This window comes from Myxine glutinosa, chromosome 1 (assembly GCF_964187855.1).
Source record: "Myxine glutinosa chromosome 1, kmMyxGlut1.1, whole genome shotgun sequence".
Classification (NCBI taxonomy): domain Eukaryota; kingdom Metazoa; phylum Chordata; class Myxini; order Myxiniformes; family Myxinidae; genus Myxine; species Myxine glutinosa.
Window position 1 is genome coordinate 315716548 of NC_136261.1, and position 13334 is coordinate 315729881.

Sequence of the window (13334 nt, forward strand, 5' to 3'; positions counted from 1 at the left end):
ACTGCGTAGCGACTGTAGTCTATATACAATATTTAAATCGATAATCGATTAACAAATAGCATTCGCATCTTCAATCGTCTTCTGTGCTTTTCATTTAGATTTTAGCCAAACGCTCAACCCACGCAGCACTATGGGCGTAATTCATTCCTCATGTTTTAATTGGTCAAATTAACTTCGTTATTACGTTTTAATTGGCACTCAATGGGAGGGATGAATAATGTTTTGTCAAAGAGTGAATGATCTCCACTTGTTTATATAATTTAATTTGTGATTTATAACTTACAACCTCTAAGCTAAAAATGGTAACTAGCTATCCCAGAATGCATCATTCTGATGACGTACTAGACCAGCCCCGTGCATATTGATCGTTTTCTTTTTGTGGGAAATAAATGAATATAATAATGACATTGAGGTGACCCAGACGTCAATAATCATCATTATTAAAATTAATTTATTATTACAAATTATTGTTTGTCATTCGATCAGGTACCCATGATGCAGTGCGCGGGCGCCATATTGGTTGGCAAGCTAAGCAAGTGCAAAAAGATAAACAAGGCCAAATAAATAGTGGAAGCTTACTTTGCAGTGTCAGAATAAGGAGATGAACGTGATATATTGTAGAACTTCTGATGCTATCGTTGACAGGGAAGTGAATGCACCCAACATGGCGGCGCGCACGGCATTATGGGATAGCTCTGGAAACCTATGCGCTACCAATTTTCACGATTCCGATTTAGTTACACTTTTCCCTTTAGTAAGTAATCATTGAAGTCATTCGTGGAGTAAAAAGAATAAAAATCAAATCCAGGTTAATCCTTCTTCGGTAAGTCATTCACCGAGCAAATCTCCTTCGTTGCCGTGGCCTGGCACGTCATCGAGATGATTTCTGACTTTCTTCTTTTCGGGTAAGTCAGGCTTCGCTTATCAGCTGAAGACACGAAGACCCAACGTATTCCAGTTAAATAATGCTTAGCCAAGTAAAACCTTTCATTGTTTGACGGAATTGCACAGAATTGTTAATGTCTCGCCTCCACTTCCTCCTTGTACAGGTCGCTTCTGGTAAATGCTGCTGCGGTTTTGAACTTTAAATTGTGAGTTCCATCTTTATCCACGCTTTACTCCATTGTTTTCCTGCTCCGTTCTCATTTGCTCACTCGGCGATATCTATCAATTACGTGGGTGTGGGTTCGCGTCGAAGCGCAAGTGATGCGTAGAAAGGCTGTACTGTACATACGGACCTCTGGCTCGACTGTACTGTACTGTACAGTACTGTACATACGGACCTCTGGCTCGACTGTACAGTACTGTACATACGGACCTCTGGCTCGACTGTACTGTACATACGGACCTCTGGCTCAACTGTACAGTACTGCACATACGGACCTCTGGCTCGACTGTACTGTGCAGTACTGTACCTACGGACCTCTGGCTCGACTGTACTGTACATACGGACTTCTGGCTCGACTGTACTGTACATACGGACTTCTGGCTCGACTGTACTGTGCAGTACTGTACATACGGACCTCTGGCTCGACTGTACAGTGTACTGAACATACGGAATTATGGCTCGACTGTACAGTACTGTACATACGGACCTCTGGCTCGACTGTACTGTACAATACTGTACATACGGACGTCTGGCTCGGCTGTACTGTACATCCGTACCTCTGGCTCGGCTGTACCGTACATCCGTACCTCTGGCTCGGCTGTACCATACATCCGTACCTCTGGCTCGGCTGTACCGAACATTTGGACCTCTGGCTCGGCTGTACCGTACATTTGGACCTCTGGCTCGGCTGTACCTTGCATCCATACCTCTCGGTCATCCTGCCCTAGTTTGGGGATTTCATTGCTTTATATACCCTGAAAACATTTTTCAATCTTCTCTTGAACTCGTAATTCACTTGTCTCATTGCTTTACTAATTCAAAACCTCTAATTTATTTTGCCTTCCTAACTCTGGGTATGTCCCAATAGAGATCCAAGCCACAGTATTGCCGTGGAAGCTTGTAGAGCACTTGGCTTAAGCACTCAAGTAAGCACTCCCAACAAAACGGTCCACCCATCGCTTTGCTGAATATGGAGTAATTTTCTTCTAAGTTTTATGGCATTTTCAGAGTCGCGAGGCTCTATATACGCCATGCGCCCAGACATAACAGCGGTGAACAAAGGAGCCTTCATGTAATTCATCATACTATATGGACTAGCAGAGTACCTGCCCTACAGTTGATCTTGTTCCTAGCATTCAACACATTATTTTGACACGTACTTTTATTTGGGCGGTGTCTAGGGAACTGATTAATTTAAATGACATTTAATTGGTTTCTAGGAATTTGCTAATGGAGTTCTCATGTCCTTAGGAAACGGAAAGAGGGAGTGCACACTTTTGGTGAAGAAGAAGCAACAACAGGTGGGTGTACTGTCCCACATGGATGGCTTCCTGCCATTATATTGGTTGGGTTGCATGTATATTCCCAGTGCTATGTTCTTAGCCATATTATTATTATAAATCTGTTTTATTTTATTTGTTACCATATTTGTTGAAGATTAGGCAGATGTTTCTTTATCGTCTGAGATTTCATTCGTTTACAATGATAGGTTAGTCTTGTTTAGCAATACTGACAGATTTATAAGTTTTAACACTGTTTTTTAGCTCACCTGGGACGAAGTTCCCAGGGAGCTTATGCGATGGTGCGTCGTCCGTCAGTCCGTAAACGCTTGCAACTTCTTCTCCGAAACCACTGATGGGATTGTGACCAAACTTGGCACAAATGATATTTGTTATGTTGTTCACGGCATTAAAAAAAAAAATCGCCATCGAAGGGGGGTCTACCGGGGGTTAAAGTGGGTCTAGGTTTGACCCCCCCAAAATATATATTTGCTTTTTTCTCTGAAACTACACACATGATTTCGATGAAACGTGACCACAACCTTCACCACCCATGCTGTAGCAAAGTCTGTTCACGGCATTAACAATATCTGCCCCTTTAGGGGTGTACGAGGGAAGGGGGAGGTGGGTTCCCCCCAAAATAGGTATTTGATCTCTTCTCAGAAACTACACATGCAATTCCGATGAAACTTGACCACAACCTTCACCACCCATGATGTACCAAAGTTTGTTCAGAGCATTAAAAATTCGGGTCTCAGGTAGTCTATGGGGTGGGGGGGGGTCCCCCAAAATAAGTAGTTTTTATGTTTGTTTAAAGACACGATTACGTAGTATGATTGTACATGTAGTCCATGGGCTGAGTATGGTTTACATGCACCCCCCCACAACTTAACTTCCCGGGTATGTCCATGTACCCCCCACCCTAGGGGTTAGGAAAAACCATGTTAACAGAAAAAAAACTCATTCCCTCATAGTTTGACCTCTGGTGACCTCATTAGTGACCTCATTTGCATATAACACATATCATTGGAAAGAGTGTCCCAGGACAAACATTTTGAGGGGTCATATGCAACCATAGGATGACTAGGTAAAAAGTTATGGCCATTTAAATTTCGCCTACCCCTAATTTTCGGAAATCACTGACACGGGGGGGGGGGGGGGGGGGGGGGGTAACATCAAAATATGCGTGGGAGGTACCTTGGGAATGAGTTTTTTTTCTGTTAACATGGTTTTTCCTAACCCCTAGGGTGGGGGGTACATGGACATACCCGGGAAGTTAAGTTGTGGGGGGGGTGCATGTAAACCCTACTCAGCCCACGGACTAATGCTGCCCTGTCTTCCAGCAACCATTGAAATTGGTTAAAAATGCCTTGATATGGTTTAAAATACCTGTAGTCAGTGGAGTATACTGCTTTATTCTACCAGGTGAGTGCCCAGGGGTATTGCCCCTATGTTTTCAATAACTAGAGTGACAATGCCTGATGCTAAATTTTTATATATATTTTTTTTCTTCTCTCCATTGTGTCTGTCCCTCTGTTTTCGTTGGTGGGGTTGATTCAGGAGATAACATCCGCGAGTTTTTGCTCAGTCTTCGCTACTTCCGCATATTCATCGCTCTCTGGAACATCTTCATGATGGTTTGCATGATTATGTAAGTTTTCTCTTTCAATCAGAATGTCGTATTTTGTATATTTTCAACTGCTTATCTTTTTAACCACAGTAACATTTATTGCATGAAATGTGACATATATATATATATATAACTCCCAAAAACAATTGATTCAGTTTGAGCACCAGGACTATGGCGTGCAAAGTGAAAAGCGGGGTAACCAATTGGTTCATGTCCGTATGTCTGTCTTATTCGTCCCCAACCGGTGTACACCGGAGGGGACTATAGATTTGCACGCCGTCCCTCCGTCTGTCCGTCAGTCCGTCACGCAAAGAACAGTTTTCCGGACTTTTTTTTCTAAACGCTTAATGCTAATGATTTCAAACTTGGCAGACGGTTTCCTCATGATAGGTTACAGATCAAGTTCGAACTTCACGACGTTTCGATCATTTTTGACAAAGTTATGGCACTTTGAACTTTGCGAATGAACTCTGATAATTCTGATGATCCTTAACTCAGTTCCATTTTAAGTTTTAATTTCCTTTAAAAACCAATTTCTCTGCAATAATAAGACCGATTGAGATCAAATTTTCACCGTAAGGGTGACTCGGTCTGTAGAATATTTTAATGGTAATTATGACGTCATAGGTCACGTGGTTCGGCCGCCATATTGTTTTCCGTGAAAACACGAAAAACCCCTTTTTCTCTGCAACGGCTGAACAGATCGAGGCCAAACTTTGCAGGCAGAATCGCATACCCATGACAAACAAAAAAGTCAGCGAGCATGACGTCATGTATCACATGGTTTCAGAGTTATGACGTTTTTAAGCATGAACCTTTAAAACCGGGCTCCTCCCTCATTTTTGATCCAATCGAGGGGAAACTTCACAGATCTGTTCAGCATGTCGGTCTACTAAAATGTCCTTTTGGAATTGGCGATAGGGCACATGGTTTGGCAGATATCGTTAATTAAACAAAACAAAAAAAAAATGGATATCTCTTGAATCGCTAGTACCTCAGACCGAGTTGGTAATTATATAATTCACACAGTGCAATACGTGCAGGCTGCTCCACGGAGCGACCTTGCGGTCTTATCAATGAGGCGAGGCGTGACACACACGTGTTTCAGCATACCTCAGATCAAGTTTGAAAACCAGCATCAACCATGCATAAATTTGCATATTCGATCATTTTGACAAAGTTATGGCACTTTGAACTTTGGTAGGGGGACATATTTGCAGCGCAATACTCAGAATGCTTGTTAGTTTATGATCGAGAAACGACTCATTTAAATTGAATGCTTTGTTTCGAACATGAATCGGAAGACCAGTCTTTAGTTTTACCGTACTTTGTCTCTGAATTAGTCCTGATCGCACATGCACATTTGAAACTTCATATTGGATGCGTACAACAGGCACAAATAACTAATGTAAGGTGATGTAATAGGTGATGTAATAAACATTGCGGTAAATGGCGGTAAAACTGTAATTAATTTATTTTATTTAAATTTAATCATATACTTCAAGACTGTAGTACACAAATTTTCTGTCATACTTCCAAGAACATCCAGTTTTGCAGTACATCAATTTAAATAAAGGTTCAATGGGGTGTTGTATGAGGATGTTGTTGGGACTGTTTCTGGATTACTTCAATAGCACTAAACTTTCAGATTTAAAAAAAACTATCGTTAAAATAATTGTTTTATTAAATATGAAGTAACACTGCATCTAGTCGGGAAAGTAATTGTTCTTGGAGTCTGACAGGATGATGCTGATGTGGCACACTTTCCTTTGAGCTGTCTCGAGTCTGCGTTTGATTCTCGGCCCGACTGTAAACCTTGGGATTGGTGCTTTTTAGGCAGAACGTTCCATCACGAAGTGTGCCATTCCTCGGGTGGATGTTGAGCTGCATATCCTATCTGCTAGCATTAGCTTGTTTACATTAGATCCAACTGTCAGTGAAGAGCAGACGAGTTATCGAGACGAGGCACCATCAACAACTTACATATTCCTCAAACTGCTCACTCATTTTGTTCCTTTCCTCTCACCTGTGGGACCGACTTCAGTTTGTAATCTCATTCTTTCCTCCAGGACTTAAAGATGGCTGTTCACCTCTTCAGGTCATCCCCCCCATCCATACTTATGATATTGTCTACCCTCGTTTACCCTCCCCATGCATCCAGTTTGTTGTGTTTTATCCCCTCTCCGTCCACCTACCTTTCTATTTTTTAATCTTCCATTGCTATGTAATCCCTGTTTTTATCTTCCTGTTCTTTCAGCCCCCTTCTTGCTGTGTTTGACTTTGTATCCAGCTTGTTCATGCCCTGTATCCTTCTCCACTTGGCTCTCATTCTTCCCCTCATCCATTGTACCTCTTTTGTGTCCCTCTACCTTTTTGTTGCTTCCCCACTTTCCACTGTTCTGTCTATTCTGTTCTGTTCTAGTTCTTCCACGAGTCTTAACTTCACATCCCCAAAAAAACCTCAAAGATTTCTTAACAAGTATTGTAGCATCCATTTATGATTTAACTCATTTACCTTGATCTTATTAGTCCCCTACCGGTGTACACCGTAGGGGACTATAGGTTTGCAGTCAGTCTGTCAGTCCATCATGCAAAGAACAGTTTTCCGGACTTTTTTTCTAAACGCTTAATGCTAATGATTTCAAACTTGGTACATGGTTTCCTCATGATAAGTTACAGATCAAGTTTGAACTTCACGACGTTTCGATCATTTTTGACAAAGTTATGGCACTTTGAACTTTGGGAATTTCCCCAACAGTTTTCCGGACTATAATTTGGAGTGCGGTAAGTCATAATACTGTCTTCTATGACAGTGCTACCCAATGCCGATAGGGGACATGTATTGCAGCGCAATACTCAGAATGCTTGTTATACATGGTGTCCTACCAATTTGATTTTGGAGGGAACGAAAGCCAGGAGGGTGGCATCCTGCATGTTTACCAGTTTGGGTTGGTTTTTGATCATTTGATTATGCGTTCGGTAGAGATGCGGAGGAGGATTCAGGTGCATGCAACTGCGTGGATGAGGGTGGAGGGATTGATGCCATATGTAAAAATATCAAGATAATTGAAAGGGAAACTTTCGATTCTTGTGTAATGCAGGCCTACCTTTACGGTCTGAAGACCGTGACGCTGACAGAGAAACAACAACAGAGGTTTGCAAGTCTGCGAGAACAACTGTGTCAGGGGGATTGCGGGAAATGAAGGGGGTGGATAGAAGGAGGATGGATAAACTAAGGGACGAGATTGGTGTGCAGATGAACTTAACGTGGACATTGATAAAAAGCCGGCTGTATCGGGCTGGACACTTGGCGAGAATGGCAAAGAGAGAGAATAGGTTGAGGAAGCAAGGTAGGAGGAAAGTAGGTACACCACGGGTGAGATGGGAAGATTGTGTGAGGAGGGATATCGATAAGGTGGGAGTGGTTGGAGAGTTGAGAGAGTTGGCTGAGATCAGGGCAGGAATTTGGTGCCACTTGACTTAACCCCTCGTAAAGGGAAGCGACGACGAAGAAGAAGGATTGTGAAATGGTGCTTGTTATAAACCATTGTAGTTGTGCATTTTATTACCGGAATAATGTGCGTTTGCTGTAGGTCATTTTATTTGTTGGATTCACCTCTTTATTTTGTTGTTACTTGAGAAAATCGAAGATTTTTCTAATATATTGGTTGGTCTTGTGCATTATTCTGTCTGTTTGTATGGATGTCAGTCACCCACAAGTCACAATTTTTAACCGATCTTCACAAAACTTCACCAAATGGTAGGGTTGGTCATAAGCATGAAGCCTATTATTTTTGGGGTCAAAAGGTCAATAGGTCAACAAAGGCCAAAGGTCACCAACTCTGCGTAATTTCTAAAATCCTCAATTTCCATACGATTGACTTGAAATTTGAAGAGGATTTGCATATCTGGTCACTGAATTCAATCACCATTTATATTTTAGGTCAACATAGGCCAAAAGGTAAATATAGGCCAAAAGGTCAACATAGGCCAAATTTCTAAAATCCTCCATTTTCATCCACTTAACTTGTAATTTTAAGAGGAATTTGCATATCTGGACACTGAATTCAACCACCAAGTATTATTAAGGTCAACATAGGCCGAAAGGTTAACATAGGCCGAAAGGTCAACATAGGCCGAAAGGTCAACATAGGCCAAAAGGTCAACATAGGCCAAATGGTCAACATAGTCCAAAAGGTCAACATCGGCCAAATTTCTAAAATCTTCAATTTTCATCCAATTAACTTGAAATTTTAAGAGGCTTTGCATATCTGGACACTGAATTCAACCACCAACTATTTTTTAGGTCAACATAGGCCGAATTTCTAAAATCCTCAATTTTCATCCAATTGACTTGGAATTTTAAGAGAACTTGCATATCTGGACACTGAATTCAACCACCAAGTATTCTTGAGGTCAACATAGGCCAAAAGGTCAACATAGACCAAATTTCTAAAGTCCTCAATTTTCATCCGATTTACTTGGAATTTTAAGAGGATTTGCATATCTGGACACTGAATTCAACTACCAAGTATTCTTGCGGTCAACATCGGCCAAAAGGTCAACATAGGCCAAATTTTTAAAATCCTCAATTTTCCTCTGATTGACTTGAAATTTTAAGAGTATTTGCATGCCAGGTCACTGAATTCAACCCCTAAGTATTTTTGAGGTCATCATAGGCCAACAACTTATTTTAGGGATCTCGCAAGTATCGTGCTATAAATAAAAAAAAAACCAAAAAAAAAACCACCTTTAGAGGCCATTTTTCGCGGGGGTTGGCCTTTTTCGGGAACAGTGGTTGTTGTTGTTTTTCGGTCCCCTATTTGAAGCAATGTTTTACGGCCGGATGCCCTTCCTGACGCCAACCCTTTTTGCCGCCTTTAACGACAAACAGGGAATTACCAGTGAACTGGTACTCAATTAGCCGACCTCGGAAGGATGACAGGCTGAGTCAACCCCCCTGGCGTTAATTCAGCGATCGACCGGGATTACGAACCCAGGATCCTTGGATCCTAAGCCGGCACCCTAGCCGCTAGCCCAACACCAGGGAAAAATAGAACCAAAAAAAAAAAGCTATGCACGACATATTTCCTGTTTATTTATATATTAGCAGCATTTCACACAGCGATTTTACAAAAGAGTGAGAATCTCCCTATCTCCCTTCCCCTCCCTCTCCGCCAAATGGTTCTGTTCCTAGTTTCCTTTATGTAAGCATACCATGATTTTATTGTGATATCGGATTCCATCAGGAGCATTTCCAGAACATCAAGATGATTAGAAAGTCCCATTCTCAAATATATTGCCACGTTTGTAAATACATATTTATACTGACGTTGCTTTGATAAACGTTTTCTAAGAACGCAGCACGATTCAGCTTATGCTCCTTTTTTTTTTTTTTTTTTTTTTTTGTATACAACATCGAGGCTCGTGAAAGAGCGAACATTAATCACACAGAAAGACAAACCGACACATAAAACATATAACATCGGGAGCGGTAGACAAGATGGGGAGAGAGGGGGAAGGACACAAACACAACATTTGAGAGCAGGGACCGAGAGACATGGAGACATCGAGAGATCTGAGAGAGGGCGAGGGCTTTGGGGGGGGGGGGGGGCATGGGAAGGGGGCGGTGGGAGAGGTATAAAACATATGGACACTGCCAGGACTTCCAGGAAAGAAGTTGGAATTTCAAACAAGGTGGATCTGGGGTGAATTAGCGGGGGTAGAAAAGATCAAGGTTTTGGATGGGGGAAGATAAGAGATGGTGGTGAACAGCTGTTTTAAAGACCTGGAGGGAGGAGTGGGATTGAAGGGAGTGAGGGAGTTTGTTCCAGAGGCGGGAGAAAAGAGGAATGAAAGAGTGAAGGTGAGCAGAGAGCCGAGATTTCGGCAGTTTAACCATCAGAGGGTTGCTGGCAGATCTTGTGCGACCTGTAGGAATATTTGGGGGACAGAGCACAGAGAGAGCTGGGGGTGCAAGGCCGGAGAGGAGTCGGTAGAAGACAGAAAGACCACCTACCTGCCTGCGGTGAGCGAGTGAAAGGCCCTCAGAGATAGCTTCATCGCGGGAGATTCCAATAATTCTGAAAGCTTTGGTTTCAACAGCGTGAAGCCGAGCTAGGTGTGAGGCAGGAGCACCGGCCCATAGGGGAGAACAGTATTCCATTGAGCTGCGGATGAAAGCCTTGTATGTGATTCGACCTGGGGCATGAACCGGAGGTCAAATCCCAAAAAATCATTACATATTTCATGCATCGTCAATGTTGTTTGTACATACGCTTTATTTTAAAATGTGCCTGTAATTGCATTTTTTTGGTATTTGACCTTTGGAACACGCTCCAAGGAGTGGGGCCAAAATGATGCTGCTCTCGACCTTCTTGCCATGTGGTGATCATAACTACCAGGTTTGGTGAATTCCTGCCCAACCATTTAGGAGGTAATATGATTGACCGACGGACGGAGCCAATTTCAATAGCTGGACAGAGCAAACTCTGGCTTTTTATTTTAGAGCTCTGGCTTTTTTTTTTCTCTCTTTTTTTCCCCCCCCCCAAAAAGCGTATGGAATAATTATAAACACCCATCCAAGGAGGTCTACCTGGCGTTGCAGAAGGCTAACAACAACGCCACTTGTGTTTCAGATTGTTTGGTGCCTGATATTGGATACATTTGTACATCTCTGCTCCTAAAGACCTTCCTTCCTCCCACCTCTTCGTCACCATATTGCTCACTTGTCTTGGTAAACTTATTTTCAGGTTGTTTTCAAACTTTTTTCTTTAATTCAAACTAAATGGCAATCTTTATGATGTACTTTATTTCATTTGTTGTAAACATTATGAAACCAACCCTGTGGTTGGGCATTGCCTGAAAAAAATCAGCCAACTTTGTTAATAACGAGTTTTCTATTAAAATAAACATTAATTATATTTACTCTTGTGAAATAAGTCCATCGTTGTATGTTAGGGTGGTCCAAAAATTTGAAGATTGGATTTTCATTTCTCCACAAGGCTGCCCCTATTCGTATTGAAGAAAGTAGTTTGTGGTGAAAATTTGAGCTTGATTGGACAATATTTAGAGGTTGCTCAAAATGTTGACAAATTTTAATGAATAATAAGATACAGAATTTTTAGCATCAGACATCAATTCATAGATAATTGTCTATTTTCAATTGCTCAAATTATTTATTATTGTTGGCTTGCACTTGTCTTCAATGGTATGACCAAGAGATTGTGCAAAAGCACTGGCCACAAACATAGCACGCCGATCTGAGAGATTTACTCTGTCCAGAGTTGCCACCTATTGCTGGAGTGATCACCTTGATGGGAGCCTTTTTCGCCTGTTTGGCAGAAGATGGACTTTGGAGTTTGAATTCATTGTCCCCTGAATCGGAGCTTTCAATCTCAGACTCATCATCATCAACCACAGCCGATGTTGATGGAACAGATTGCATTGCTGTTCGAGTCTCAGCAGCATGTTTCTTCTTTCTTTTATCTTCATTCTCAAGCCTGATACGCTTTCTGTTCTCCTTCACTGCCAGAGTGTTGTCCACAGATCCCATACGTGAACTTGAGGGATCCTCACGCTGCATGGTAAGGAATGCTTTGTCTTCTTCATTCGTCATTTTCTCAAGCGCATCATTTGGTGAGATATCAAAGAGGGATTGAAGATCATCTTTGAACATCTGCTCCTTCACTCTATAGTTTTCGAATGTCTTGGTTCTATTTTTCTTTACCAGTTTGTAGGCATCATACAACTTCAAAAGTTGGCGCTCACAGGAATCTACTCTCTGCACTGGAATTCATGCTTTCTCCCAGTATGCACACACAGCTTGTACACTAAGTTTGGCACTTTCACGAACTGTATGGTGTTCTTGTATGTGATGGTACACCATTTTCTGCAATGTTTGTCCTTTGGTTGGTAGTCCCCCACATATTATTTCCTTTTCAGACTTGCCCAGCAACCAAACTGTGGAAGAGCTGCGAGTTTCTGCCATCTGGAAAAAAACAGGATAAATTAAAAATGTTATTTTTTGAGCAACCTGTTTGTTTGTTACAGATCTGTTACAGAATTTGTTCCAGATCTGGGACGACGGCTCTCCCGTTAGCATGGGGGGTTAAGCCCCTGTCCGATATACTGGCCGTCACCGATCCTGGGGGTCTGTGACGTCACTGGTGGTCAGCCACGACCAGGGTAATCGGGCCAGAGGCCCAAAAGAAAGACCCCCCGAATACCTGCTTACCGTGACCTCCCAACCAGCGAGGAGCCAGCCCCGCCCGAGTCGCGACGGTAATGGACACGCCGAGCGAAGCGAGTCACGGCCCAGGCCGTTACCAATTACTAACCCGAATATAGCGGTTTTAATCATGCCACGAACAATAAGTTCCAATTGACCTCATATTTGGTTCAGATGATCTTTATAAACATAGGAACAAGGGCAGCCTTGTGGAGCATGGATTTTTAATAGTATTAAATATTACATATATCTGTGGACCACCCTATTGTATGTAACATATGTCTTTGAAAGCAGCTCGATGCTATTTGCTGTAGGAGCTTTGTGCTGTACGTATATGGCAAGTTTGGGACGGCTTGTCGGGAGTTTGGTAGAGTTATATTATTTGCAACATTTTTTATTTAAGGGCTTCAATGATGGCCACGAGGTACGCACAGTCGCCTCCAAGCTGTATAGCCTGGGTTAAAATCCCGACCTAGCTATACACTGTTATCCAGTTGTTTCACCGACAGGGTGATTCATCAATGTGTGTGCCGTCCCTCTGATGGACATTAAGCATGCGTCCCATCTGCCGGCATTAGTTGGAGATTAAAGATCCCACGGTGGCCCTCGCAAAGAGTCGGCGAGCTTTCCCAGGCACCATGGCCGAATCCCAAATTCCTGCACTGACATCCTGTGTCGGAGTGGCGACCCATACAGGATTGTAACCCTAACCAAGAAACTGCTTCAACAGCACCGACACTCGGTATAGAACATGGTATATGAATGATTGAATGAATTTGTAATTTATGCATACTTACATCAAAGTATTGTTAATGTGTTTTACTCCTTATTATTTAGAACGTTCTGCTCAGGCGGTTTAACTCTGGACTTATTTGTATAAAAAGGGCAATAATGATGAGTTGCTCAGGATTGCATCACATGATCGTGACAAACGAGGCGGTGTAAGGTTGCATCAATCCTTTCAAATCCCAAGTCTTCTGCACTTGTAGAGAAACAGAGTTTGGCTCTTTGCCGTTTGTTAGCAGCTTTAACTTTATTAACTCATATCCTATACCGAAAGTGGCTGTGGAAGCCAAAATGGCCAGT

At 42.3% G+C, this 13334-nt stretch overlaps 1 protein-coding gene across 1 annotated transcript in view; it reads left to right on the forward strand.

Moving 5' to 3' along the window:
• The first annotated feature begins 484 nt into the window (after positions 1–484).
• The window catches only part of SMIM7 (small integral membrane protein 7), a 13078-nt gene continuing 228 nt past the window's right edge, over positions 485–13334 (forward strand). Inside the window, exons 1-5 of the mRNA XM_068096250.2 lie at positions 485–905; positions 1050–1091; positions 2360–2409; positions 3949–4039; positions 10657–13334. The exon at positions 10657–13334 is cut by the window's right edge and continues 228 nt beyond it. Of these exons, the coding sequence (XP_067952351.1) occupies positions 880–905; positions 1050–1091; positions 2360–2409; positions 3949–4039; positions 10657–10672 (225 nt within the window). The 5' untranslated portion in view covers positions 485–879 and the 3' untranslated portion in view covers positions 10673–13334. The remainder of the gene's footprint in view (positions 906–1049; positions 1092–2359; positions 2410–3948; positions 4040–10656) is intronic.